We start from the raw sequence: 25,785 nt of genomic DNA, 5'->3' as shown, positions 1-25,785 counted from the left end.
CTTTGTTAAACCCTAACCTACTTCCCAGGGTTTCTCGAAGGGAGTTCAACTGACATTTTTATGGGACTATCTCCTACACCTATTTTTTTTTTTCAAACTTAACACACTCTTTTTAGGCCCTGTCTTGCAGGAGCTCTTCCATCTTTTTTGGCATGCCTCTGTCTCCTCCTGCTAGGTCCTTATTCAAACGTCAAAATTCAGTTCTTTAAGAACTGAATTCATGTCTTCCAGACTCCCTTTTTTTTGAGTCTTCTCTGATTTTCCCAGGAAAATTTTGATACTCCTTCCTATGACAACACACACAGCAAGTGTTAGGATATTGTGAGTGCAAGTGAATGCATGAAAAGCTTGTGAAACTAAGAAGGCAACATTAATCTAGTGTAGTCTTTAATGAAGTCTTTGCGAGAAGAAAAATTTAAAGGGAATGTCTCTTCTGTTACAAAAATGTCAAACCACAGATTTTTTCCAGAATTTTTATTTATTTATTTTTTTGAGGAAGATTAGCCCTGAGCTAACATTCATTGCCAATCCTCCTCTTTTTGCTGAGGAAGACTGGCCCTGAGCTAACATCCGTGCCCATCTTCCTCTACTTTATATGTGGGACGCCTGCCACAGCATGGCTTGACAAGTGGTGCCATGTCCGCACCCGGGATCTGAACTGGCGAACCCTGGGCCGCCAAAGCGGAACGTGTGCACTTAACGGCTGTGCCACCAGGCCAGCCCCCAAGCACGGATTTTTTTTCCAAAAAATAACTACACTTGGTAGTATATTTTAAAAACACATTGCTCTATCATCTATATTCAGACTAGCACTGAGTCTGTAGCTTCTGATACAGTGTTGATCTTTTTGTACCTTGTTGTTTGTTGAGTATCTTTGGCCAGGGTCGTGGTTCTGGCCTGATGCGCATGTGCTAAGGAGAGTTCTCCTAGTCCCTCTATTCAAAGGCAGCAAGAGAGTTTGAGCTGGTGCATCAGTTCAAATTATCACCAGTCGTGGAACAATTTCTCTTACATGCTTGTTTTATGTAAAAAAATGATAATCTTATAAAAGTAAAACACTGGTATCAGAAAGATGTCATATAAATCTGTTGTTTGAATGGGAAAAGATCCAATTGGTGAATAGGCTTGAAACTTGAGTTGAAAGATACGGTGTAGAGGTAGAGCTATGTACAGTAAATTTATTTAAAAGTTTGAATGTTTCTTCTATTCCTTACAGCTTTTACTTAATATCTACAGTGTGCCTAACTCTGTTATAGGTGCTGAGGTACAAAACTGTAAGTCGGAAGTCCCCAGATGTTTAGACATTGCTCTCTTGTCTTCTGGCGTTCCTTGCCATGGAGCAGGTGGCTGACACCAGCCTGATTTTTGTTCCTTTTGGGTGAACTGGCTTTTCTGCCTGCATCTTTTTTCTTTGTCTGTTTATTCTTTAAGATATTCTGCTAGGTTACCTGTAGGTATAGCTTCCTTTCCAACAGTTTTCTCAGAAACATAATGAATCCTCTCAATTTCTAGGAATAAATATTTTTAATCTTTTTTGTTCAGCTTAGGAACAGTTTTTCAGTTGTATGTTTGCTTATGCTTTCAGTTCAGAAATGCCAGTTATTTGAAGGTTGGCTCTGTGTTCATGTCCTGTCAATTGATATGCATTGTTTTCACCTTAGTGCTTTTTCTTCTGTTTGGAAATCCACTCACGTGTATATGCTAAAATACTAATTAGATTTTTTCCAGCTTCTATACTTCTCTTGTCTCTCAGATAGAATTTAAGTCTCTGCTGTTATTACATTTGAACTTCCTTCCAGTGTTCTTCTTTTTAATCTTACCTGTTGTTTTCTCCCTCATCTCTTGCTTTTAGAGGCTGCGTTCTTCCTTTTCCTTCTTCTTCTTCAATTGGGAATGTAAAGTAGATAATTTCTGAGTTTTTCTCCTGATTCCCAGTGTGTGCCCACTCTAGAAGCAAGCGTTTCCTCTGCATCTTTATGGTGGAGCTCGTCTTTCTTACCGTGCAAGAGCTTCATCTTGGCCCCGTACTGTTACTGAACTTTTTGGTTTTCTTACCTTGACAGAAGAGGCACTTATATAAGGATGGTGTTGCTCACTCTTGCCAGAGCGAGCAGACTCCCTGCATCCACCTTACTACGCTCAGATGCTGGAGGACTCTTGCTGTCCATGTTATGTTGGAGAACAGGTTGATAGATGAAACCACATTTATAAAGGATGGATCTTTCTGTACTCAGGAAAGTCCTCCTTTCCTATTGTTTAATCTTTTGGTCCTGTGTCTATAACAAGGGGACTATTTTTATGTGATTCAAAATAGTTCATGGTTTTTTGAGTTTTTAGTGGGGAAGAGGTCATGGTGAGACGGTCCTCTTCTGAGAGCTTGCCTTGTTCCCACAGCTACCCACTGGTGACTTCACATCGCAATATGCAGTGCTCCACTTGGCTTCGCCTTCCGCTTCTGGCCTTGAACATTGTATTTTTGGGAGAGAATTGCCTTGAAAGAGAATTGCCAATGGGCATTGGAAGCCAGTAGTGGAGGGTGCACCTCAGGCACTTTATTTCTGAAGGAGATATAGAATGAGGCAGAGTGAGATACCTTCTCACTTTTTTCCTAATTGGACGTCCTGCTGCAGAGGTCATAGCAAGCAAGCATCAGCTACCAATAAAGATCCTCAATTCCAGTCCAGGTATGATGTTGTATCCGTATAAACTTTGGTTTGAGACACATGTTTCAAACTGAAGGCATGGAGGGAGCGCTGAGCCTGCTGGTCAGCGGCTGTCAAGACCAAATCGCCTTCCTCTCTTTTGCTGCTTCCCGGTGCCATTGGTTGGATTACCTGGGCGTGCCGGCAGTGCCCCGCCCACGCTGCTAAATGCCTTGAAATCCAGGCCTTTTACTAGCCCCGTTAAAATGATCCACCGCTTGTCTCAATTTTCTGGCATGATTCCTCCTGAAATGAATCTCTGATGCTAATTAGACGTGCTTATTTTGGGACCTTCAAAATCAGGTAGTCTTTGTGGCCTGGGCCTAGGATTCCACATTTAAATTTGTGCCCTGTGCTTCTTTGCTCTCTAAAATTTGAGGACCACTGCCTGAGGACCCTGATAGGTAAGTGATTAAACTAATCTAGATGAATTCAAGCCAAATTGTCATACAGGTAATGGGTTGAGTTTACCTCACTAACTAGTAATTGCATGCTTTTTTAGGAAAGTGTCTAAATCTAAAGTTTTGATAACGTGGAATTGTTGCAGGGCAAGACAAATACAAAGGAAGTTGCCTACTTTTATTGGTTAAAAATGGTCTTTAATGTTTAAACATGTGCATGGCATATTCTGTGATAATCACATTTTTGTAAATGATCTTAAGTTCTGGGGAAATTTAGTTCTATTTCTTAAAGTGTTTTAGTCTCATTACGCCTCTGATACACATTGATTTATGGATTCATCAGAAGAAATATCTCTGACCAAGGGAAAAAAAAAAGAATCAGCTCCCCACATATTAGATTAAAAATGGCATAAAAAATGTGGAGAGTGGTAGTGAAAGAAAATTGTTTTTAATTAAAAAGGATCATTTGAGCAATGATTATGCACAGCATTAGAATTCACTGGGGCTGCTTTTCTGAGAAGATGTATTTAATAGCAGCAGAATAAGCTTCTTTGCACTGTCTAGTCTGAGGGCTAACCTGTAGTTTAGAAAGACTGCTTTCACTGGGTGGGGAAAAAATTATTCTCTTTCCAATCTTTAGCCTCTGCTGAAGCAGTTAAAAAAAGGTTCTGAATGAGCTTAAAAAAAATCAAACAACTGTTCAGCTAGAGTGAGACTCAAGCAAAACAGATGTATTAACAACTTATACTTTATGACATGAAAGAGCTCTCACTCATTTCTGACTGTTACTATAATCAGAAATGAGAGGTTCATTGTTTAGCATAAGATGAGAATTGGATTAGCCTTTTTACTGAGAGTTCACCTGTGTTCTGTTGTCACCTCTAGTCTGGATTTAAGATAGCTTAAGTCTGGAAACATAGGCAGTTCACATGTCTTAAGGTTTTTCATTTACAAAATAAGGATATTCTTGCCCTTATTGCTTAATAAGCTCCAGCTGTAGTTATTTCCATTTTTGTCCATATTTTCAGCCATCTTGTAAATGGAAGTTCTAAGAGTCTAATTTCTGCCTATACTAGTCTAGGAACTTGGTAGGGGCCCAGAGAGTATTACAACTTGAAAAGTGTGTATAAAAATGTTGTTTATTATATTTCCACTTGTAATGACTTGAAACACGCTTACTTGAGCAAAAAGACAATAATTTTTCAGTGATACTTCATTATGGCACATTATGCTGATTCAAATTGAGATGGATATCCTTTTAATATAGTATAGTTCCTAATTTTGTAATCAAGCCGTTTTTGTATTATTGTATGTAACATCCTTCAGCAAAGCCCAGTCCTTAGATAATTTTAAAAGTATTCAACCAAATATTAATTAGTGCTTTGATGTGCAGTCATTTTGCTCGTGGCACAGTGCTGTTAATTAGATAAACTATGGCTATTGAGTGAAATTTTATGTTTCGACTAACATTTTGAATAGTTCAGTAAACCTCAAGTAACTGGAGGGCTTAGGGAATGGAGTGTTTTTACCTAGTTCAATTTTCTTATTAAGTAAAGGTTTGTTTGGAATTTCTAAAATATTCCAAAAATGTATTAGTATTCTTTATGAATTAAAGTCAATTTTTCTTTGATTTAGTATCTCTCAATATATGTAGGGTCATCAAATAGTTGGAAAACCTGTTTGTTTGCTCCCTTTTGGTCTCCCTATTCTAGTTCCGCATCCGCTCCCTGAGTGATGAAATGTGTTGATATCATCTATGTAATGTGGATTTAGAATCACTATTTCTAGGCCAAATTTCTTCCTTCTGAGTTTCAGATCTATCTCAGAATGCCTGCTGGATCTCTTCACTTGGATATTCCATAGGCATTTCAAACTCAACCTCAGTATGGCTGAACGGAACCCATCTCCCTCCCTGTACCTGCTCTTCCTTCAGGGATCTTTATCAGTCAATGCATTGTACCACCTGAGGCAAAAAGCTAGGAATCTTATTGAATCTTCTCTCTCACCTGTCCCTCACATACCAAGATCCTCCAGTTGTTGTAGTGAGTATACTATCAAAATGTGTTTTGAATCCCTCCCTCTTCCGCTCTACTGCCAATCGTTGGCTCTGTTTAGCATCATTCTGTCTCTCCCAGATTATTATAGGAGCCTTTTAACTGGTCTTCATCCAGTTAGGCAAGACCTGTAGTCTCCACTGGAAGCTGGAATGCAAATCTGATCAGTTCACTCCCACTTTCAAAACCCTTTCGAGCCCTCAGGTTCCAGGCCCTCCTGTCTTCATTAGCACTAAATAGTTTTCCTGATACCCTCCCTCCACCTCTGTATTTCAGTCAAACAAGAGCTCTTCAGTTACCTTCAAGACCTTTTCTTATATTCAGACTTTTGTACATTCTGTTCCTTTCACCTCCCTCCTTTTGCTAAGTTAGCTCCTGTTCTTCCTTTTAGTATCTTCTTAGATGTCTCTTTCTCAGCTTGTATCTGCACTAAGCACCTTATTAGCCAGAATTCTGTGTGTAACCTGGAGATCTCACATCCCTGAAACATTTGACAACTGCCTCAGCAGAAGCCCCTGCAGTTGATCGTCTCTTCTGTACTTACATTCCTGTACTTGGTGCTTTCTCTTTCCAAACCTGTTCTCCCACTGTTCCCCCTGCCTCTCAGATTTTCCATTGTGGTCTCAGGAGCACACATCCACTGTAAACAAACTTACCTAAATCCTTAACCCATTATTTCCTTTATTACATTCTGTGGAGTAAGTTGTCAAAGAGTTTTCCCAGGAAAAAGAATTCTATGGTCAAAAGAGTTGGGAACTCTCAGTTGATAGTTTCCCACCACAAAGTGCATTGGAATTGAGCAATGTGAATTGAGTGGATATAATGTGGGTTGGTTTCCACGCTTACGTCTTGCACCACGTTAACATCTTCACAGATTAGAGTTTCCATCAACTAGTTTTAAAGGAAACTTGGCTTAAGAAAAAATACTGAAGCCCTTTGGGTGGAAGCTTGTTTATCTTCCACCCTTCAAGGCTCAAGGTATGGAGATTGCTGGCAGCGCCCACTTCCCAAGAGCCAATTTTAGGTCACTGCTTCTGCAGCATCATGCAAATATCTCTGCTCTGTTGAGGCTCTTGAAATTCAGCTCTACCAGATATGAAGGCGAGGGAGGTTCTTTCTCACACAGTGTCTCTGTCCATTGGTGGTGGCTACCTTTAGTGCCATCTTGAGAAGGAATCCAAGGCTGTGTTCTGGTTCATCAGGAATACATGTATTGGTTTATAAGTGGTTCTTCTCCATGGATTTGGCATTTTATATCATGTATCACTTACCATCTCTGTACTTTTCCATCTTCTACCATTTACCACTTGTCATTTACAAATCTCCCAGTTGGTCTTCAATATTCTTTAAAGAGCTCTCTGCTCCCACCAACTCTTAGATAATCCTAAGTGAATACAGTGTCTATGTAGAAAATAGCAAACATTATAATTCTTGTAGTTTTTAAAACTTCCTGAGTCCCAGTGACCTTCATCTCCAAGCTACTTTACACACTCACTTCCATGGCCACAGCTGAGACTTCGTCAAGTTCTAAAATCACGTAGTCTTCCCCTTCTTCCACTTCCCTCCTTTCACTACAGTTGTTCTTAGCCTTTTTTGATATCTAATGTTTCTTGATACTGTCTTCTTTTCCCAGCCCCTTCAACCTTCTCTTGGCATCTTTTTCCTTCCCACCTAATCTGGACCTCTGAGCTATTCTCACCAGCATATTCTATTCCCTCTTCCATCCTTATCCTTCTACTGAATCACCCCAACAAAACTTCAACTTTGCATGCATGGTCAATGCAGTCCTGTGTGCTGGTCCCCACTCATGGTGAGCTGAGCACTGCGGAAGGCATTTACAACACTTCGCTGACTGTTGCACTACAAATCAGGCTCTCTAACCTGTGCTGGGCCTTCACTTCTGACTCCTCAGCTTTAAATGCTGTCCTCTCATTTCTCTCACCAGCAATTCCAAATTTATGTAAGTTTTCTCAAACACTCTGCTTTCATCACGAGCTTCTCCCTCTCTGCAACCCATCTTGCCTGCCCCTGCATCCAAAAATCTTGTGACCTTGAGACTTTGTATGCCTTAACTTTGGGTCCCCTTTGAAAAACTTCTTTAAATTTTATATTCATCCTCAAATGCCTTTCCACCCATTGACAGGGGCAAGGAGTCTGTTGTATTGTTCAAATCCATCCTCCTGTGCTGTTGACACATCTCCTCCCAACCCCTGTAGCATATTGCTTCATCAGTCACTTTCTCTCTTTGGTATTTTAAATTTTTCCCTCTCTACCACCTCCCTTTGCTCAGCTTAAACATTTATTCAGATGTCTTTCTTTCTTAGGAAAAACAATATCCTCCCTTAAACCTGTGTGCCGCTTCTGCTACCAATTTGTATGTACTTTCCAATCAAGCTTTTTCGAAAAGTAGTCTGTGGAATTTTCACTCTTTCCTTTTAGATTTTTCCTTAGCCCACAACAACCTTTCTTCTCTCACCCCGGCTGCTGAAACTGCTCACTCAGGCACCAATGACAGCTTCATTGTCAGGTTCCATGATTGAGTTCAGTCCTTTTCTTAATGGGCTTCTCTTTTGACACTGTTGATTATTTATTAGTTATTCTTTACTCCCTTGAAACCTGCATCGCTGGGCTCCATGACACTGCCCATGCTAGGATCGCCTCCTAATGCTTGACTCCGTATTCTCCAGCTCTTGTGTTGGTTCCTCTTCCTCCAGAGCTTCCTTAAATGCTGGTGTCTGAAGGTTTCTTTCTCAACCCACTGCTCTTCTCACTGTGTGTGGAGGTTCCTAAGTTTTTAGTTAAGACTCCTTAAACAATCTGTTGAAAAATTATGGAACCTCCCCTCACCCAAAAATAGATAGGCACATCCATGCAGAATTTAGTGTAAACTTTCATGATCCACCAAAAGCCATATTAAGAATCTGCGAGGTGCATTCTAACTAGGTGATATTCACCCTCATGGTTTCATTTGTCTCTTTTCAACAGACGACTCCCAAATCTCTTAAATCCATCTTGGCTTCTCTCCATAATTTAAGATGCACATTCTTTTGATCTCTTTTATTGCTTGGGTCCGGATCCTCCTGAACTCTCACCCAGGCCACTGCCAGAGCTTCTAACTCGTCCCCCTGCCTTCAGGCTTGTGCCCCTAAGATCCATCCTCTGAAGAGACCTCAATGATTTATTATTCTGACCTTTTCAGCTCTGAGGTCTGATTCTCCATATCCTGTGGAAACAGTCCAAATTCTTGCATGGCACACATCCTCCCACACCATCTCTCCTTTGTAAGGGAGCCTTCTTGTGCCTACCATAATCTATGCACATCTTCATTGTTGTGTATGCTTTAAATAGAAGTCCTCTTTTCTGATGCTATCAGAGTTGAGAGTTGAGCAGTTAACTGAGGAAGTTGATTAAAGCTAGAGTTGAAAAAAGGTAATATGTGTATACTTGAAACATTTTGTTTCAACTTAAAGTGTTTGCCAATTTTTTCATATATTATCAAGGCATTTTCTTTGAGTGTGGGTACGTGACTGGAATTCATTGTTCATTCTTGATGGAACTGAACCAAAATGCATCCTCTAGATGTTTGGTTTAAGTGAAAGAACTCCAGTCACTTGTGTAGGCGTCTGGGTGCAGGATCTTAGATTTTTATGATTTTTCCCCCACCAGTCTTTCACTTGTATTGTCCATACCTAGTTCAATAGTAGTTTGTTTTTCTTATGGAAACTTAGCTTTACAAAACCTTTCCAAGGCATTAAATAATAGAAGTAACAGTTCTTTCTTTTTAACTTATATTTTATTGGTTGGGTTGAAAAGCATTTAATTGAAGTATGTATTTATAATACAAGAATGTGGTTTGTGAACATACACTCAGCTGATGGGAGCAGAGGTGCTTCATGATCAGTATGCTGTAGATATTAGTTGTTTTATAGAGGGAATTGACATTGTGTTGATTAATTTGGAAAAGTTGGTTAAATGGACGTTGGTTAAGAGAGTTTCTACTGTAATTATTTTTATTGCTTATCTCCCTTTATTACAATATGAGCTCTTACAAGGCAAGGACTGTATATTTCTTTTCATTTTTGTATATCTAACCTTCATCTATGCACAGTGCCTACTACTTAGTAGATATCCAATATTTATTTGTTGGATGAATGAACAAATGCTTGTATAGATCATGCTAAATTTGAATAATCAGAAAGAACACTGGACTGGGAATCAGCTAGTATAGACAGATCGTTGGCCCTGGACCCAAACTGGGGTTTGAGTCCTTTCTCATTTGCATTCATGAACAGATTACTTTCTCTTTTTCATTTGAGGGATGAGGATAACAACAACCTTTGGGTTGTGTGATGATTAAATGGGAATGTGAAGTGTCTAGCATAGTGCTTGACATAGTAAGCAGTCGATAAGTGCTAATTGTCCTGATGATGCTTTTCATGAAGGATGAGAATGAGGGAATTCACTTAGGCTGACTTTACTCATTGAGAGACTTGAACAACATAATCTGTGAGTTTCCTTCCAGCTCTAAATTCTCTTTCTAGGGGCTCGCCTCATGGCCTAGTGGCTCCACTTTGGTTGCCCGGGTTCAGTTCCTGGGCATGGACCTACACCACTTGTCGGTGGCCATGCTGTGGCAGTGACTCACATATAAAATAGAGGAAGATTGGCACCGATGTTAGCTCAGGGTGAAACTTTCTCAGAAAAAAAAGTAAATAAATAAAAATAAAATTCTCTTTCTGTAAACAATGTTTCATGTTTTTGACACATTTGTATAATAAATATATGGATATTCTTTGATTTGTCACATTTGTAGACTCAATAAAATAGGTAATTAAGTAGGTGATCATAACATTACACCTTGAAAAACAAATGCTTCCAGTCTTTGGAACATGATTTGTTAGTGAGTTGATCTCTCTAATAAAGTGTGAAGAACAGCTCAGCTCCACTAATCACTGTCACATTATCTACATAAGAGCTGAGGTAGGAGGGAGAGAAGGAAGTTCTGAGGAGGTTGTTCGGAAGTGTTAGCTAAGAAGAAGTGAGATAAAATTAAACTCTTGAAGTTAAATTTATGGACAAACTAAACTTTTGAACCATAGATCTGTATTTGTTATAGACCAAGGTTTTAGGTTACATGTTGATTACATGTTCTTCCTGATTAAAAATGGGGATAGGGTAAGAAAGATGGAAACAAAACACTTTTTTGGAATGCCTCTGAGGTTATTTTCCATTCTACATCCCCAATTTTGGTTTGTTTAAAGAAGTAAGTGAATTAGCAGAACTCCTTTCAGTGTTCGTTCTACAGCTGATGCTAATATTTAGTTTTTGTGTTGCAGTTATCATTTAGTATGGAAGAAAATGAGTTCTTTGGAGAAAAGACATTCCAGCGTTATTGTGCAGAATTCATTAAACATTCACAGCAGATAGGTGATGGTTGGGAATGGAGAACTTCAAAGGTAAGAACAAGAATTTTTATTTCCTGTTTCAATGGAGGGTTTTTTTGGTCATGTAAAACCTCTGTAACTGAAACTAATGTATGAAAGCTAGTTTGATTTAGTCAAAGGCTTAGATTGAAAAATGTTTTAAAACAGATGTCCATTTTGTTACTTCAACTATGTATACTCATTATAATTAGGCTAATGAAGTATTATCTAGAAGAGTCCTTAGGTGACCTGCTCTAATTTAATAGATAAGAATGCTTAGCATATTAATTATCTGAATGTAAGCAGATGCTTCTGTGGTGCTGCAAGCCGTTTGTTTACACTATTAATTTTCTTAGGAAACTACTTTTGTCCAGATAATGGAAAGATAATCCTGAAACCAAATCACAGTCAAACAATCACAAATTCTGAAATATTGAGGACTATATTAGTTGGGAATTTCTTAATAATGTAAATGCATTCCAAAACATTCTTTCTGTTGGTTCTATTCAATAATAATAATGTAAAAGGCCTATGTACTCATTTATTGCCACACATTCACTTAGTAAGCTTCTCTGCCAAAAGCTCTTTGAGTTCCTTGAAATTGCTTTCTTAGAGAATAAGTAAGTTTTCTCTACTTGACATCTTGTCCGATTCCTGAAAAAGTGATTGATCCCAGTTCTCTGCTGATTGATTATTTCCTCTATCAACTCCAAGAAATGTGAACAGTTTTGAGCTGATTCCTAGGATTCAGAACTAGGCCAGGGGAATCCAGGTCTTGATTGGGTCCAGTGTCACTGGGGAGAGAAGCCATGATTTCCTCTTGGGTCATATGCCAGCTGAGCTTTGACAGGGGGCTCACGGGAGGGTTCCCAAGTGTAGGGTCAATTTCTTGTGGTGGATTTCAACCCCACTCTCTCTGGTAGTGATTGGACAATTCATAAGACCCTATGGCATCTCCTGCTCCCAGATAACATGACCTTACCAGCACCTTTTATTAGTTTTGTTCCTGAGTACCTTATAATTGTGTTTGCTATTATGTTTAAATTTTTATTGATCTTATTTATTCTATGATTATTATTGACATAAAAGAACTGATAATTTTTGTATATTAATTTTGTAATCATTCAATTACCTTACTGAATTCTCCTTTTAGTTTTCATAGTTTTTCAGTGATTCTCTTATGTCTTCTAAGTAGAGTGAAGTCTTCTGCAAATAAGGAGTCTTTTGTTGCCTTCTTTGTAATACTTCTCTTATTATTTTATGAATTGAGTAGAAAAGTGTTAAGTAATAGTAATAACAGGTCTCCTTGTCTTCATCCTGACTAATGTTAATGCTTCTGATATAAAATAATTAAGTAAAATGCTGGTTGTTTATTCATTGAATTAATATAGGTTTCTGATCCTTTTTGATCTGTAATAATTTGTATGGTTATTCCTTGGGAAGTTGCCCTTTTCACTAGGTTTTTATAAAAAGAACTTTTCTTTTATCTAGGGCTAGAGGCAGGATAGTAGAGAGTCCTGTTACCATTTTCAGTGACCTAGTAGAAGGGAGGAGGGAAGCTCTGGGACTCTGTGTGTGTGTGTGTGTGTGTGTGTGTGTATGTGTGTGTTTGTTGGGGGCATTGGGGAACCTCTCCAGGAGGGAGATTATATCTCTCAGAAATTTCTTCACTGAATTTGTTGAAACTAGTGCCCCAAGAACCAGTTTCCAGGATTTGTTTTTATTCTTGGTCGGCCTCTGTTGCAGGGATGATATGGCTAAGTCTAGCTTCTTGTTTGCTGTCACTGCCTGCTGAGTTAGGAAAGTTTCGTATCCTTTGGAGTGTGAATTGCACCTCTAAGAAAGAACAGTTCTCTTTAATATAGAGATGAGCCCATAGATAGTACCAAAACAAAACAAAACACTGTTCAGAGAAAATCTCTACAGCCTTAGGGCAAGGACTGCAAACTCAGAAGTCCGTGGAGACTAGGCATGGTCGTATAAATGGGTAAAGGTGCCAGGGACAAGACAATGTGGACACTGAGTCCTGTGGCCTATGGCTGACCAGAGTGCTTGGCCTGCTGCCAGGTTGGAAACATGGGCCCGAGGGTTACCAGATCTTCCAATAAAAGTAAAAAAGATTTGGAGAGAAAAATCTCTAAATTTGTAATTGTTGGCAATGAATTAAAAAGATGTTTTTCAAACACTGTGAGGACCAAACCCAGCATGCCAGTGGGCTGTGTGTGATGACTACTTGGGCTCTGCGCTGTATGACTATGGTTTTCACCCAGCCCTACCTCAGTGCCTGCTGAGCTGAATTGATGTCAATTCGTAAAAGGGGCTCCAGGCAAAGCAGATGCTTCTCTTCTGAATTTTTGGGATGTTAATATTTTTGCTACTTAATTTCTACAGTCCTGTATCACTTTTTTTTTCCCTGAGGAAGATTAGCCCTGAGCTAGCATCTGCTGCCAATCCTCCTCTTTTTTGCTGGGGAAGGCTGGCCCAGAGCTAACATCCGTGCCCGTCTTCTTCCACTTTATATGTGGGACGCCTGCCACAGCATGGCTTGACAAGTGGTGCTAGGTCTCTACTTGAGATCCGAACTGGCGAACCCCAGGCCGCTGAAGCAGAACGTGCGAACTTAACTGCTGCGCCACCGGACCAGCCCCGTAACACTTTTATGAAGGAAAATGGGACTCAGTCACTTGGTTATTTCCCTCAAACCATCCATTTGTATTATATCTCAGTCTTTTTGTGGGACTATTTGAACACAATAGTTATACTATTGTTTTACTTTTTAGGCTCCAGAAATTTATTTTTATTTTATTTAAAAATAGTTGTGTTGAGGTATAATTGGCAAACAATAAACTGCACATATTTCAAGCGTACAGTTTGATAAGTTTTGACATATGTATAGACCTGTGACCCTTCACTACAATCAAGAGAGTTAACATACCCATCGCCTCCAAAAGGTTCCTTGTACACCTTTGTAATGCCTCCCTATGTCCCTCTCTTCCCCTGAAAGGGGGATGCTTTTATAAAGAATCTTGTTTATCCATATATATAGAGAGGCTCCTTTAAAGAGTACATGTAATGTCAGTCACACTTTCAGGTTTGTTCATAAGTCACTTTGGCACTATCTATTTTATTTTTTAATTTTAAAAGAATCATGACAATATTTAGAGAATTGGTATAATTCAACTTTATAGATAAGGCAAAACATCATTTTTACTGCAAAGTTGATGAGAAAAGCAAAATGAATTCATTAAACATGTAAATAATTTAAACATTTTAAAAGAAAGAAGTTTCTTAAAGTAGTCAAAACATTAGTCTTGATTTTTCATCTGGAAGTATGCAGAATAGGGAAAATACTTCTAAATCAATATTTTTCAGTGGGGCTGCATGCTATTGGCATCTGAGCAGGGCACTTCTTGTTCTCCTACCCCCAACATTTCCGAACCCCTCAGGTGGATGGTACTGTCTTTGAAAGCCCTTGTTTAATGTGATGGCCTGTCAGATATTAAAAGTAGTGATTAAGAGCATGGGCTTCAGAATTAGATTAACCCAGGTACAAATCCTTGCTCTATCATTTACTAACTGGATTTTGGACAGGTTTCTTAATGTCTCCCAAACTTCATTTTCCATATCTATAAAATAGGAATAACAATAATACTCACCTAACATGGTGGTTGTGTCTGTTAAATGAGATTTGCATGTAGGTTAAATGAGATTTGCATTCAAAGAGTGTAACACAATTTCTGGCACGTGGAATGCCATAATATGGTTATAGGTTGGTTGTTTGAAATTTTCAGTGTCTTTTGTTATTAAAAAAAATGCTATATATGAAATTGTAGTTAGGTTTTCAGACAACACTGTGAAAGTCTATTTAGCACCAAACATACTGTACTGGTCTGTAGTGTGTTATTCTGAGTTCTCAGGGTAAGAAGCGGGAGCAGAAGATGGCAAATAACAATGAATGCAATTGTTTGAAACATGTTAAATATCTTAAAAACCCACAAGTTTGTAATGTTAGTGGGAGAATGAGACAGAGAGACAGAGAGAAAGGGAGAACAGGAAGAGAGAGTGGAGCAGAACAGTCTTCAAACCTAACTCGTTGAACATCATAATATCATTGAGAGTATCTAGGACATCAACTTCTTGGTCTGAAAATTGTTAGTCAAGAGGAAAGAAATAAGCATTTACCCGATTTTTCCTGCATGAACGATATTTCATGGTAACCAAAAAGCCTAATTTGATAAGGGAATTTTTTTTTCTCAAAATTGCATCTAATAAACATAGAAAGGATGGTAGAATTAGAAAATCACCACTATTCAATCCCTAATAAAATGAGCTAGGCAAGAATAACCAGTGGATGAACTATAGATGAAAGGTTGGTGGGGAATTTACAAGGGAGGGATTGAGCTATCATCACCCAAACCTAGCGGTCAATCTTGGCATTACTACAAATGGAGCTTCCAGATTCTATATACTTTCTGAAGTTTTATAACATACGTCATAGAGCACAATCTATGAAATATTCTTGCCCAAAAAGTTAAACCTGAATAGAATCAAGTAAGGAAGTCAAATGATAGAGGACCAAGTTAATTGACACCACAAAAAGCAAATAGAAAAATCCAGAAATCTAAAGGACAACTGACCCAATTTCCTTAAAAAGTTAATGATAGGGTAAAGAAGTGCAGAAGAGGACTGTGTCTCTAAATATCTGTGTAAGGACCAAGTTTCTTTTTAAAATATCATTTTGGGGCAGCGACCAGTAAGTGGTCCCAGTCCTGAAGACTAGTGTGCAGCTCAGGTCATGTGTGACTCACCATGGGAGGGTGATGACCACCAGTCTGGTTCAGGGAGATGGGTCCACTGACTGTGCACTTGGATGTTTTGACAGTGTCAACTTGCTATGAAAGTTTCTGAGTCTGTACTTTCTTTTTCTGAATGTATCTTATTGACCTGTAACAAAGAGTTTGAGGATTGATAACAGTTTTTGAACTGGTAACAATTAGTTCTGGAACTGGCACCAGTTCAGGTCACACTTTGAGTGACACTATTCTAGATTAAAAGAAATCTAAGAGACATAACCTAATGTATTTTGTGGACCTTTTTGGATCCCGACTCAAACAAATTAACTGTAAAAGGACATTTTTTTGAGACAATTTGGGATATTTAATTATGGACTAAGGTAAGGTATAAGTGATACTAAGGAGCTTAGCAAAGGAAAAAAACCAACCAAGGACGGTTGAAGCAAATGTGGCAAAATCTTGATATGTATGGAATATGGGTAATGTGTACATAGGTTTGATTTTGGTACTATTCTCTCTTCTTTTACTTATGTTACTTATATGTTTCCTTTTCTTCTATCTCATCACAATTTACTCTTTACCATAAACTTTATGCATAGTTATACATGTTCTTAGCTTTATGTTAGATTCAGACTCCTTTTGGGAATTTGTGCAGAATTTAAAACTTCAAAGCAACTTGCCTTCTACTTTTTTTTCTTTTGTTTTTGTGTTTTTACTTGCTAGATATGAATACGTTACTTTAGGACCTCAGTTCTTTGATTTGACCTTTCACAGGTTACTGATAAAATAGTTTCCCATAGGTTTTCAACTTTCTTCTCTGCCTTTGTATAGCAGAAAAAGGAAGAGAGAACATTCAGACACTGTAGACAAAATAGTCTACTAGTCTTGATATTAGATTTTATATAATTAATACTAGATCATTTTGTATCTTAAAGAAAAATTGAAGCTCTGGCTCCTGTTAATCCCTCTCTCTTCAGTTAAATCTACTTGATTATATTTTGAAATCGACATAACAACATGCTAGAAATATTTTGATTGCTTCCTTTAAAGCTTAGGAACTGCTTATTGAAAGGGCTTATTTCCTGATTTGTAGAGTAAAATTTTAAAATTTCATTTTATTCTTAGAAATTTAAGCTGATTTTGTAATTCCTTCCTTCCAGTAGTCTTTCTCTGGTTAATTCACATTTTCTTAAACCCTTCATCACCATCCTAATTACATCAAATTCATATTTTTAAAATAGATTCTAAAATATTTCCATAATTTTCTTGATTCCATTTTTTAGCAGTATCTTGGTAAAAAACCCACCTTACCCTTCCCATCAACACTGCTGCCCTGCTGAATTCCACACCTCGTTCTCTCACACTGCTATCTTTATTTTTAATGTCTTATTATGAGAATTTTTAAGCATACAAAAGTAAAGAGAATTGTATAGTGAATTCCCATGTACCTATCACCTAGCTCCCACAATTAACAGCTCACAGCCAGGAACATGCTGTTTTAAAGCATCTGTGGCATATATGAAATGACATAATGTATTTCAATTTAATTAACTTGGCTTTCCTTTTTTTCCCCCCATATGTCTTAAAATTATGGGTTCTTCAAATGCATTCTAAATTTATTTGTCGTTATATGTTAAAATTAATGAATGAACTCAAGAAAAGACCCTAGAGACAGAAAATATTATTTCTACAAATTTTTATTTATATTTAAAATTATGGTAAAATACACATAAAATTTACTGTCTTAACCATTTTTAAGTGTACACTTCAGTAGAGTTAACTACATTCTCATTGTTATGCAACCTAGTTTCAGAACTCTTTTCATCTTGCAATTTTGAAACTTTGTACCTCTTAAACACTAACTCCTCGTTCCCCAGTCCCCTGCCCCTGGCAGCCCCCCTCCTACTTTCTGTCTCTAGGACTTTGACTACTCTAGGTATCTCATACAAGTGGAATCATTCAGTATTTATCTTTTTTTGACTGGTTTATTTCACTTAGCATAATGTCTTCCAAGTTCATCCATTATTTCTACAAATTTTGATTTAAGATTTTATGAAGTAGAGAGCTAAACAGAGAATTGGGAGTGAATTTCTGTTAGAGGATGACATCTTGAATTATATAGCCTCATTCTGTTAAAAGATTTTATGTCTTTGATTTCTGAAGCACAACTTTGTTAAAGAGGAATAAAAATGCTTTCCATGTGTATCCGACAAGACTAGTTCTTCACCATGTCTCAAATTTGCTGATAATATATGAACCAAACTGGATATTTTTTATCAGAAACATAATCAAATTAGAGAGTAAATAATGAAATTAATGTCTTACGTATAATTACTTTACTTTGCCACCCATTCACTTTGCATATTTATACATTTAATTGTTAGAAGTGATGATTTTTATTTCAAAGGTGAAATAGTAAATATCCACTGAAATTTTTCAGTCTCTGTGTACACAATATACTTAGGTAGATTCTTTGCTAGAGTTTAGTGACAATTTTAATGTTTACTAAAGAAGTAGACATTTCCCACAGGTTTCTTAAGTATAATGTTGCTTTATGTAACAAATAAATACATTTGTTGGTTTGAAATACTCAATTTTTGCTTAACTTTTATTCTTCTTCCCCCAGCTTGCTTAAAAATTTTTTATGTATCCCTTTATTAATAATCCTTTTTAGGAGGGTTGTGAGCATGTTACTGCTATTAGTTCTAGTGTAATGCTGTATTTGTTTAAGCCATCTACTGTGAGTTAATGAAATATTATTTCTGGCCCCAAATGTCACTAGATAAAGATTAAATATATTGCATTCATATAGTCTCTTGATTAAACTAAAGTAGATTTTTCCTTTTTTTTTTAGTTTATCTTTGGAGATTAGGAGAAAAATGCACTTGGAGTGGCATGCTATGTTTTTGTAATAAACATTGAGTCACAGTCAGTTACACTAGATTTTTCATTCATAATTTATTGTCTGTTATGATATGATTTGTCACTTAAGCATATGCAAATCTTAAGCAATCATTTCAAGAAGAACGAGTTGTATCACTTGTGAATGAAATATTTTTGAACACCATTTTGAAAGATTATCAAGAGTTTCAGAGAAAGGAAAGCTATACTACTTTGCAAATTTATAGATTAAAATTTAGTAATGACAGTAATTGTGCTTTAACTATTTTTAAAACATTTTAAAACATACTTTTAACATGTTTAACAATTAAAAGCACATTTTTGTCTAACAGTGATGTTTGGGTTCACCGGGCAGGCTGGCAGACTGTATTTCCAAAAGCCTCATAGGGAGTTATCTTTACTCCGGTGTTTATCAAGCTCAGGATCTGACCCTCAGGTTCAGATAGAATGGAGTGGAGCTGTCTCTCAAAGAGGGATCCATATCAGGTGATGTTAAAGAATATATATATATATCAGAATCTAGTTTATTAATGTATAATAAACAGAATTGTCAAATGAACTGGAATGCTCCTGTCAGCATGATGATTCATTTTCGTCTTTTAAGGGGGCAAATCACAATCATGTGAGCACAGAATGAGTACAAATTCTCATGTGTAGTTGTATGAATGATGTATTTAATGGTGTAATCTAAGAGTGGCACCATACATCTTGCTCTGCAGTAGGGGCAGTTTGACCACTGAGGCCAAGTTGTTTACAGTTTGTAGGGTAAGAATCTCTCTCTTGAATGGTGTAGTGGACACTGCCAGTGTTACATTCACTGATCTCATTTCTTTTTTTTTTTTGAGGAAGATTAGCCCTGAGCTAACATCTGCTGCCAATCTGCCTCTTTTTGCTGAGGAAGACTGGCCCTGAGCTAACGTCTGTGCCCATCTTCCTCTACTTTATATGTGGGACACCTACCACAGCGTGGCTTGCCAAGCGGTGCCATGTCTGCACCCGGGATCCAAACCGGCAAACCCTGGGCTGCGGATGCGAAAGGTGTGAACTTAACTGCTGCACCACCGGGCCAGCCCTCATTTTTTTTTTTTTAATTTTAAAGACTGATCAGTCTCTCTTTTGGTTGCCATCAGATTACAGTAAAATTTTGCAGGCTGGGGAGCCATTCTCTCTCTTTAGGGTAATTTGCCTATGTGCTCTGATCTATTATGAGTTAATTTCCTGCTTGGACTCAGAAAATGCTTATTTCCAAAGCTTTGGAGAATGCCTCCAACTACTGACGGCATATCATGATCATGAATGTTTATAAAAATAGAGAGGAAAAAAATCGTCAAAAATCATACTACCCTAATACAACTCTGGTTCTTTGGTAAATTTCCCTCATATGTAGGCTTTCATTTTTAGGTACTTTTACTTAGATAAACAAGTCTTGTTATATTTCCCAATTGGGATTTTAATGGTAGTTCTTTTAAATTTGTAAATTTGGAGCTAAATTGCATGTCTACAGCATTGTCTTTCCTTTTAGGAACACAATAGGTGCTCACTTTAAAGACTGATTTTGCTAGGTGTATTTTTGTGACTGGTTACCTAAATGAACTGTCTTACTACTTCTGGTACTTTTAAAAATAATTCTTTGGTGCTTTCCATGTCATCTGACATGGTGAAAATATGATGCCTTTTCCAGTATTTATGGCTTCATTTTGGTCATATTGTGTAGGTTACAATGTCCAGAACACATTGTGCACTGTGGCTGCAGGTGCATGTATTCTTGTTTTACAACATCCTTTTTATGCTCACAGCATTCCTGTAAGTACATAGGGCAGTCTGATTTCTTCATTTTGCATGAGGATAACTTGAATAAATGAATAAACTTGGGCATCAAGATAACAATTGACTCGCCCATGTTTGAGCTAGAACTAGAATAAGAACCCAGGTCTTTGGACTACTACAGCCCTATATTTCCATATACTACTTATCTTTTTCTAAATAACAGATTTTATACAAAGTTTACTTACATAAGCAAACTCACAGATTAGAATCCTATAAACCTCGATCTCAACATGATCAAAACGGAGCCCATCATCTTTCAATCTCCTATCAGTTGAACTTTTTGTTTTGGTAGATGATAAGCTTTTTAGTAGATGGTAAGATGTTTTCACCATCCTTCTGCTCAGGGTGTAAACCCGAAGCCTTTTACATTCCTGTCTCCTTAATACCTAGACCTTATGGATCATTATATCAGTTTATTTCACCTTTAGGAGTCTCTCAGATTGGCTTAACTCTGCATCCTCTACCCTCTTTTACCATTGCCACTGTCTTGGGTCAGGTTGCTATTTCTGTTCTCTGTCTCTCATCTTGCCCTCTGCCAATCTGCCTTCCACCCTACTAGAGTGATCTTATAACATACAATTCCAGTCCATTACTCCCTGGTTAAAGTCCTCTAGCGATTCTTCATTATTTCAGGATGTAGTTCAGGCTCCTTAGGTAAGCATACACAGCTCATGCCTAAAACAGATGTACTCTTTTGCGAGCATTACATTTATGCATAGCTTTGTGGTCAATCATTGGTCAGAGGTCATGCTCAAACACCCTGAGCATGAAGAGGGGAGTAAGACTTTCACTCTTCCTGGAGAATCTGTGTGTGGATTGGAGAGCACATTAAAAGTTCAGGCAGGTTTCTAGTCTGCCCTGCCTTCTAGTTCCTCCTGTGTCTTCTGTGCATGTGTGCAGCCCTGCCGTCAGCCCAGGACATGAGGACAGGGTGTTTTCCCCTAGGCGTGTGGGTAGAAGGCATCCAGGGTTATTTGCAGAGTTTAAGGCCTTTCAGGGATCTCTCATTTCTAGGCGCCCCCTATTACCTTTCTGGTTATGTTGTCAGTTAGTTGCTTGTCCCAACTGGCATGGCTACCTCAGACCTGCTACTGAGATTGCTGCTTTGACTGATGCTGCTGCTGGATAGCATGTTTTCACCTTTGGCTCCAGATCAGTTGAGCCTCTCTGGCCTTGAAGCTGTGCTAGCCTGCGGTCCAGGGAGAACCCCCTTCCTGACCACCAGGGAAGGATGGCAGCAGCCCCAGGCAGGAGCGCCACAGACTCACACTGTCCCTACCCGATTTTCAACAGTGTTTCATGAATAAGTGCTTCTTAATATGTTATTTGACTTTGGTTGATTGCCAGATTCCTGAAATGGTTGTTTGTCACTATTTTGAACAGTTTCAAAGTTGTTTTTTGGAGAAGGGGATTTGAAGTCCTGCCTCCTGAGGCCACATGATGATTTTAACTTGCATTTTCCTAAAAACTAGTTCATTTTAGCACTTTTTCTTATGTTTATTAGTTATTTGGCACCTTCTTTTGTGATTTGTATGGTTAAGTCTTTTGCCCATAATCACTGCATACTCTCCTGTCTGGTGATTATCTGTGTACTTGCCTGATTCCCCACAGTAGTCTTGACTATAAGCATTTTCTTTCTCTATCCTCACTTTTACATCCTTGGTCTTAGCATAGTTAACACTCTATATGCATTTGTTTAATTGAATTAAAATCATATAAACTGCAAGGAGTTCTTCCAGGTTTTTTATTTGTGTAAATATATTTCACTGTATTTCATTTCATTGTGTAATATATTCTTTGAGATAAGTGGGTCATTGACTGTAAAAACCTATTTGTTCTAGAGAATTTTTATTAAATAGTAAAATCCCTTTTTAGCTGAAAAGAGCCATTGGGTCCCCTCTTATTGTGTAATGTTACCAGTGACCTCTAAGTTCGGTACTGGTAAATTCTTTGATCTTTTACTAGTATTTGAAAGAATTGGCCATTCTTTTCTCCTTGATATACTTTCTTCATCTGATGTCCTCACTTTCTTAGTTTACTTCCTGTATTACTCTTCATTCCTTTTCAATCTCCTTTGTTGTTTTTTTCTTTCCTTTGCAACCTTATAATATTAGTACCCAGGCTGTCCTATGTCTTATTCTCTTCTCTAGCTATTTTCATGACCTTGGAGGTCATCATTTAAATAGCATCAAATGCATATCCCCTGCCCAGACTTCTTTCTTGAATTCCAGATTCATAAGGCCAACTTCTTACTTGACATTTCTACTTTGATGTCTCCATTTAGATCCTAAAGTCAACATGTCCAAAATTAAATTCCTAATCTACCCACTCCAAGACTTGCATATCCACTACTACCCAAACTAACATTCTCCTCTCAATTGATGGCAACTCCATCTTTTCAGTTGTTCAAGCTACTGGAATTATCCTTGACTTCTCTGTTTCTCTCACACCCGATACCCAATGCATTAAGACTTCCTGTTGCCTCCACCTTCATAATATCTAGAATCAGACCATTTCTCATTGTGGCCCTTGCTATCACCCTGGTGTGAACCACCACCAGCACTTACTGATATTACTTTCCTGACCATCTGTCTGCTTCCACTCTTGCCTTCCTATCAGGTAACCCTTTTAAAATGTGAGTCATATTCTGTCACTTCTCTACTCTAAGTAAAAGCCAAAGCATCCACAGTGGCCTATAAACTGTGATCTGCTCCCTCCCCACCATTCTTAGTCCTGTGACTTCACCTCCTATTTCCCTTCCTTTCATTCACAGCTTTCCAGGTGCACTGACTTCCTTGCTGTTCCTCAAACACCCCAGACAGACAAACATTCCTACCTGAGGGCCTCTGAATTGGCTGGCCCCTCTGTCTAGAACACTCTTCTTTCAGATAAGACTAGCTGCCCCTCTCTCCACTTCCCCTCATCCTTCATGTGTTTGCTCATGTCTCCTTCTTACTGAGGCCTCTCTGCCCACCCTATTCAACATTTCAGACCACTTGTTCCCCACCCACAGCCCCACTCCTGATTTCTCTTATCCTACTCTACATTTTCTTCTTCTCATACGACTAGTTACCTTCTAACGTGCTCTGTAATTTACTTATTTATGTTTGTTGTTTAACATCTCTCTTTCCCTCATCAATCTATGAGGACAGAGATCTTTGTTTTGTTTGCTGATATGTCCAAAGCAACTAGAGTGTATCACTGAATATAAAGTAGGTACACAAGCAAAATTAAATGAATGATTGAATATCTGATTTTCTGAAAAAAATAAAAATTCACAATTTGTCAAAAGAATTTTGTTAGACAAAAAGTTTTAATTGAAAAATTATAAGAAATGTTTAAAAATGCCAGTGGTCCTCTTTTATCCCTTAATTGATGAGTTAGGATCCAAGAAAACACCATAACATTTACATAAAAAGTTAATAAGTATTATTCAAATAATCTCTTCAGGGCAGTTTTTTTTTAATAAAACTGGCATTTCTGTAAAAATGGAATTCTTCTGTAATGATATGCAGTATAGTAGAATTTAATGCATATTTTAGATTTAAAAAGTCATATAACAGTGTGTTGAGTGGGACCTTTTTATCTCGTTCCAGAATTGCAGCTAAGGCCCCAAACTGAAGACAAAGGACTCTAAGTAACTAATTTTCTATATTTGGATTGCTGTGAATAATCTGCTAGCCACTGGGGTCGGAAATCTGCCCACAGAGACTGCTCTGAGGAGTCATTCTTAAAGAACTGAGATCCTCCACCTGACCCCAATACGAGGATATGACTTAGCAGAGGAGAAGTGCAGAGTTCCTAATGAGAAACGATTCCCTCTCCTCCCACAGCCTCCCTTCCTTCTCCAAAGAACCACTCGTAAGGAGTGTGGGGCCCCTTCAAGTTGGGAGAGAGGTCATTTCATTGCCTAATTGAGCATTTGTTTAGCCCTGAACTTGCCAATCTGCCCTTTTCTGCTGGAGCAGGGCTAAATGGGGTTGAGAGTGATAGAGGGGAGAGAGGACACTGTTTAATCTACTTATGTGGTCACTTCAGCGAGTAGCTAGGCTTGACATCTGTTTCTATTGTCCTGCTCAAGAAGGCTATCATCCAGGAGGTAAAGGTACCTCAACAGTGGTAGAGGGCAGATGGTGACTGCCTAGATCAGGTAAATGTCCCAGGGGGTGGTCTCCCTGCAGGATCCTCTGTAGAACCCATAAAATCACCCTGTGAGGGAGCTAGCCGCTGCATGCCTGCCATATGCAGGGACATTGACACCCAGTCAGTGTCAGGCAGAGGCAACAGCAAGCAACAAGGAGAGAGCTATGACTGCATCTGGTTAAGCAAGGAGATGACTCTCCTTCCTGCTTCCAGTTCTCAAGCCATGGGCTCCTGGAAGAAGTAGTGAGGGGCAGGAGGTATCTCTGAGCAGGACCATGCTTCATTTCACCATTCCAAGCTGCAGAGGGTGTGGGTTGAGCTACAGGGAGAAAAGAGCTTCAAATTGATTTTGAGTATGAAGTCTTCAAAATAACAAAAATAATAATAAGATTTGAGTCTTAATTATCTGAAGGATAGTGTTCTAATAACTTAAAACATCTAAAAAGTTATAGACTGGGACTAAGTTGTTGTTTAATGATCTCTAATACATCTGTTAGGTATTGCTGAGTAATAAACCATTACAAATCTCAGTGGTTTAAGATGACAACAATTCATTATTTTTCAGAGGCCTACCAATTGGCTGGACCAATTGTAAATTCTGCTGATCTGTGACAGGCTCTGTTGATGTCCACAGGGCTTGCTTCTGCATCTACAATCAGCTGACAGTTGGCTGCATGCTGGCTGGTTTAAGATGGCTTCAGTTGGGGTGATTTGACTTGGTTCCATGTTCCAGCATGCTAGCCTTAGCTTGTTTTCATGGTGGTGGAGGGTCTGAAGGAAGGTAGTAGAAACACTCAAGCACTTTTTCAGATCTCTCCTTGAGCTTTTCATGGGGGCCAAGCTCAGAGTCCGTATAGGAAAGCACTACCAAAGGGCAAAGATATAGGGAGGTGTGAAAAATTGGGGTCATTAATGCAATCACTCTGGCACACTTACCTAGTGGGAAAGGAGATTTGACATAGGAGAGTTAGGGCAGTTATTGGAAAAACTCGAGGAACAGAGACCCCTTAGTAAGCAGGTTACAATTGATTTGAACAACATAGGCTCCTCTAAGACAGGCTGTTTCTTCTATAAATTCTTTCCAATGTGTGAGTTTAACAGAAGTTATTTTTCAATGATCCTGGTTTTTAAATTCAGGGATCCCACTGAATTTGAATATATATAATCCACAAACTAAGTTAATAGAAAATATCTAAATTTGATGTATCAAGAGATAGCTGTATACATAAAATGTATGGAATTTAGAGACGAATACCAGAAGAAAAAAACAAGAGAAGTGGCAAGTGGTTGCCTCTGGGTAGGCTGACCAGAGTATTGGGGGTGTTGGGAGGGGTAAGAAGGGGCTGCTGATTTTTGTTACATATATGCATTTTAGTGACTTTTTAAACTATATGCTATATTACTTTGATTAAAATGAGTAATTTTTTTTAAACAGGAAAGTCTTATTTTCAAAGCACCATCACTGTACTGTTATTTACATATAATTATCTCAAATAATTTAGTCCCCACAGTATCCCTATGAGTTAGCCATTATTATTTCT

General features: G+C 38.2%; 1 protein-coding gene across 4 annotated transcripts in view; it reads left to right on the top strand.

Annotated features, from left to right (window-relative positions):
• Positions 1-25,785, top strand: part of ATG10 (autophagy related 10) — a 208,478-nt gene that overhangs the window by 3,087 nt on the left and 179,606 nt on the right. For 2 of the 4 annotated variants that reach the window (XM_014857026.3, XM_070517844.1), the window contains exon 2: positions 10,494-10,613. In XM_014857026.3, coding sequence (XP_014712512.1) covers positions 10,506-10,613 — 108 coding nt within the window. In that variant the 5' untranslated portion in view covers positions 10,494-10,505. Of the gene's footprint in view, positions 1-2,394; positions 2,685-10,493; positions 10,614-23,697; positions 23,739-25,785 lie in introns of all 4 variants that reach the window. The other 2 variants (XM_044777905.2, XM_070517845.1) reach the window with 2 other exon arrangements.

Source organism: Equus asinus, chromosome 9 (genome assembly GCF_041296235.1).
Source record: "Equus asinus isolate D_3611 breed Donkey chromosome 9, EquAss-T2T_v2, whole genome shotgun sequence".
Taxonomy (NCBI): domain Eukaryota; kingdom Metazoa; phylum Chordata; class Mammalia; order Perissodactyla; family Equidae; genus Equus; species Equus asinus.
The sequence above is the reverse complement of the archived record's forward strand: the minus strand, read 5'-3'. Positions and strand labels throughout refer to the sequence as shown.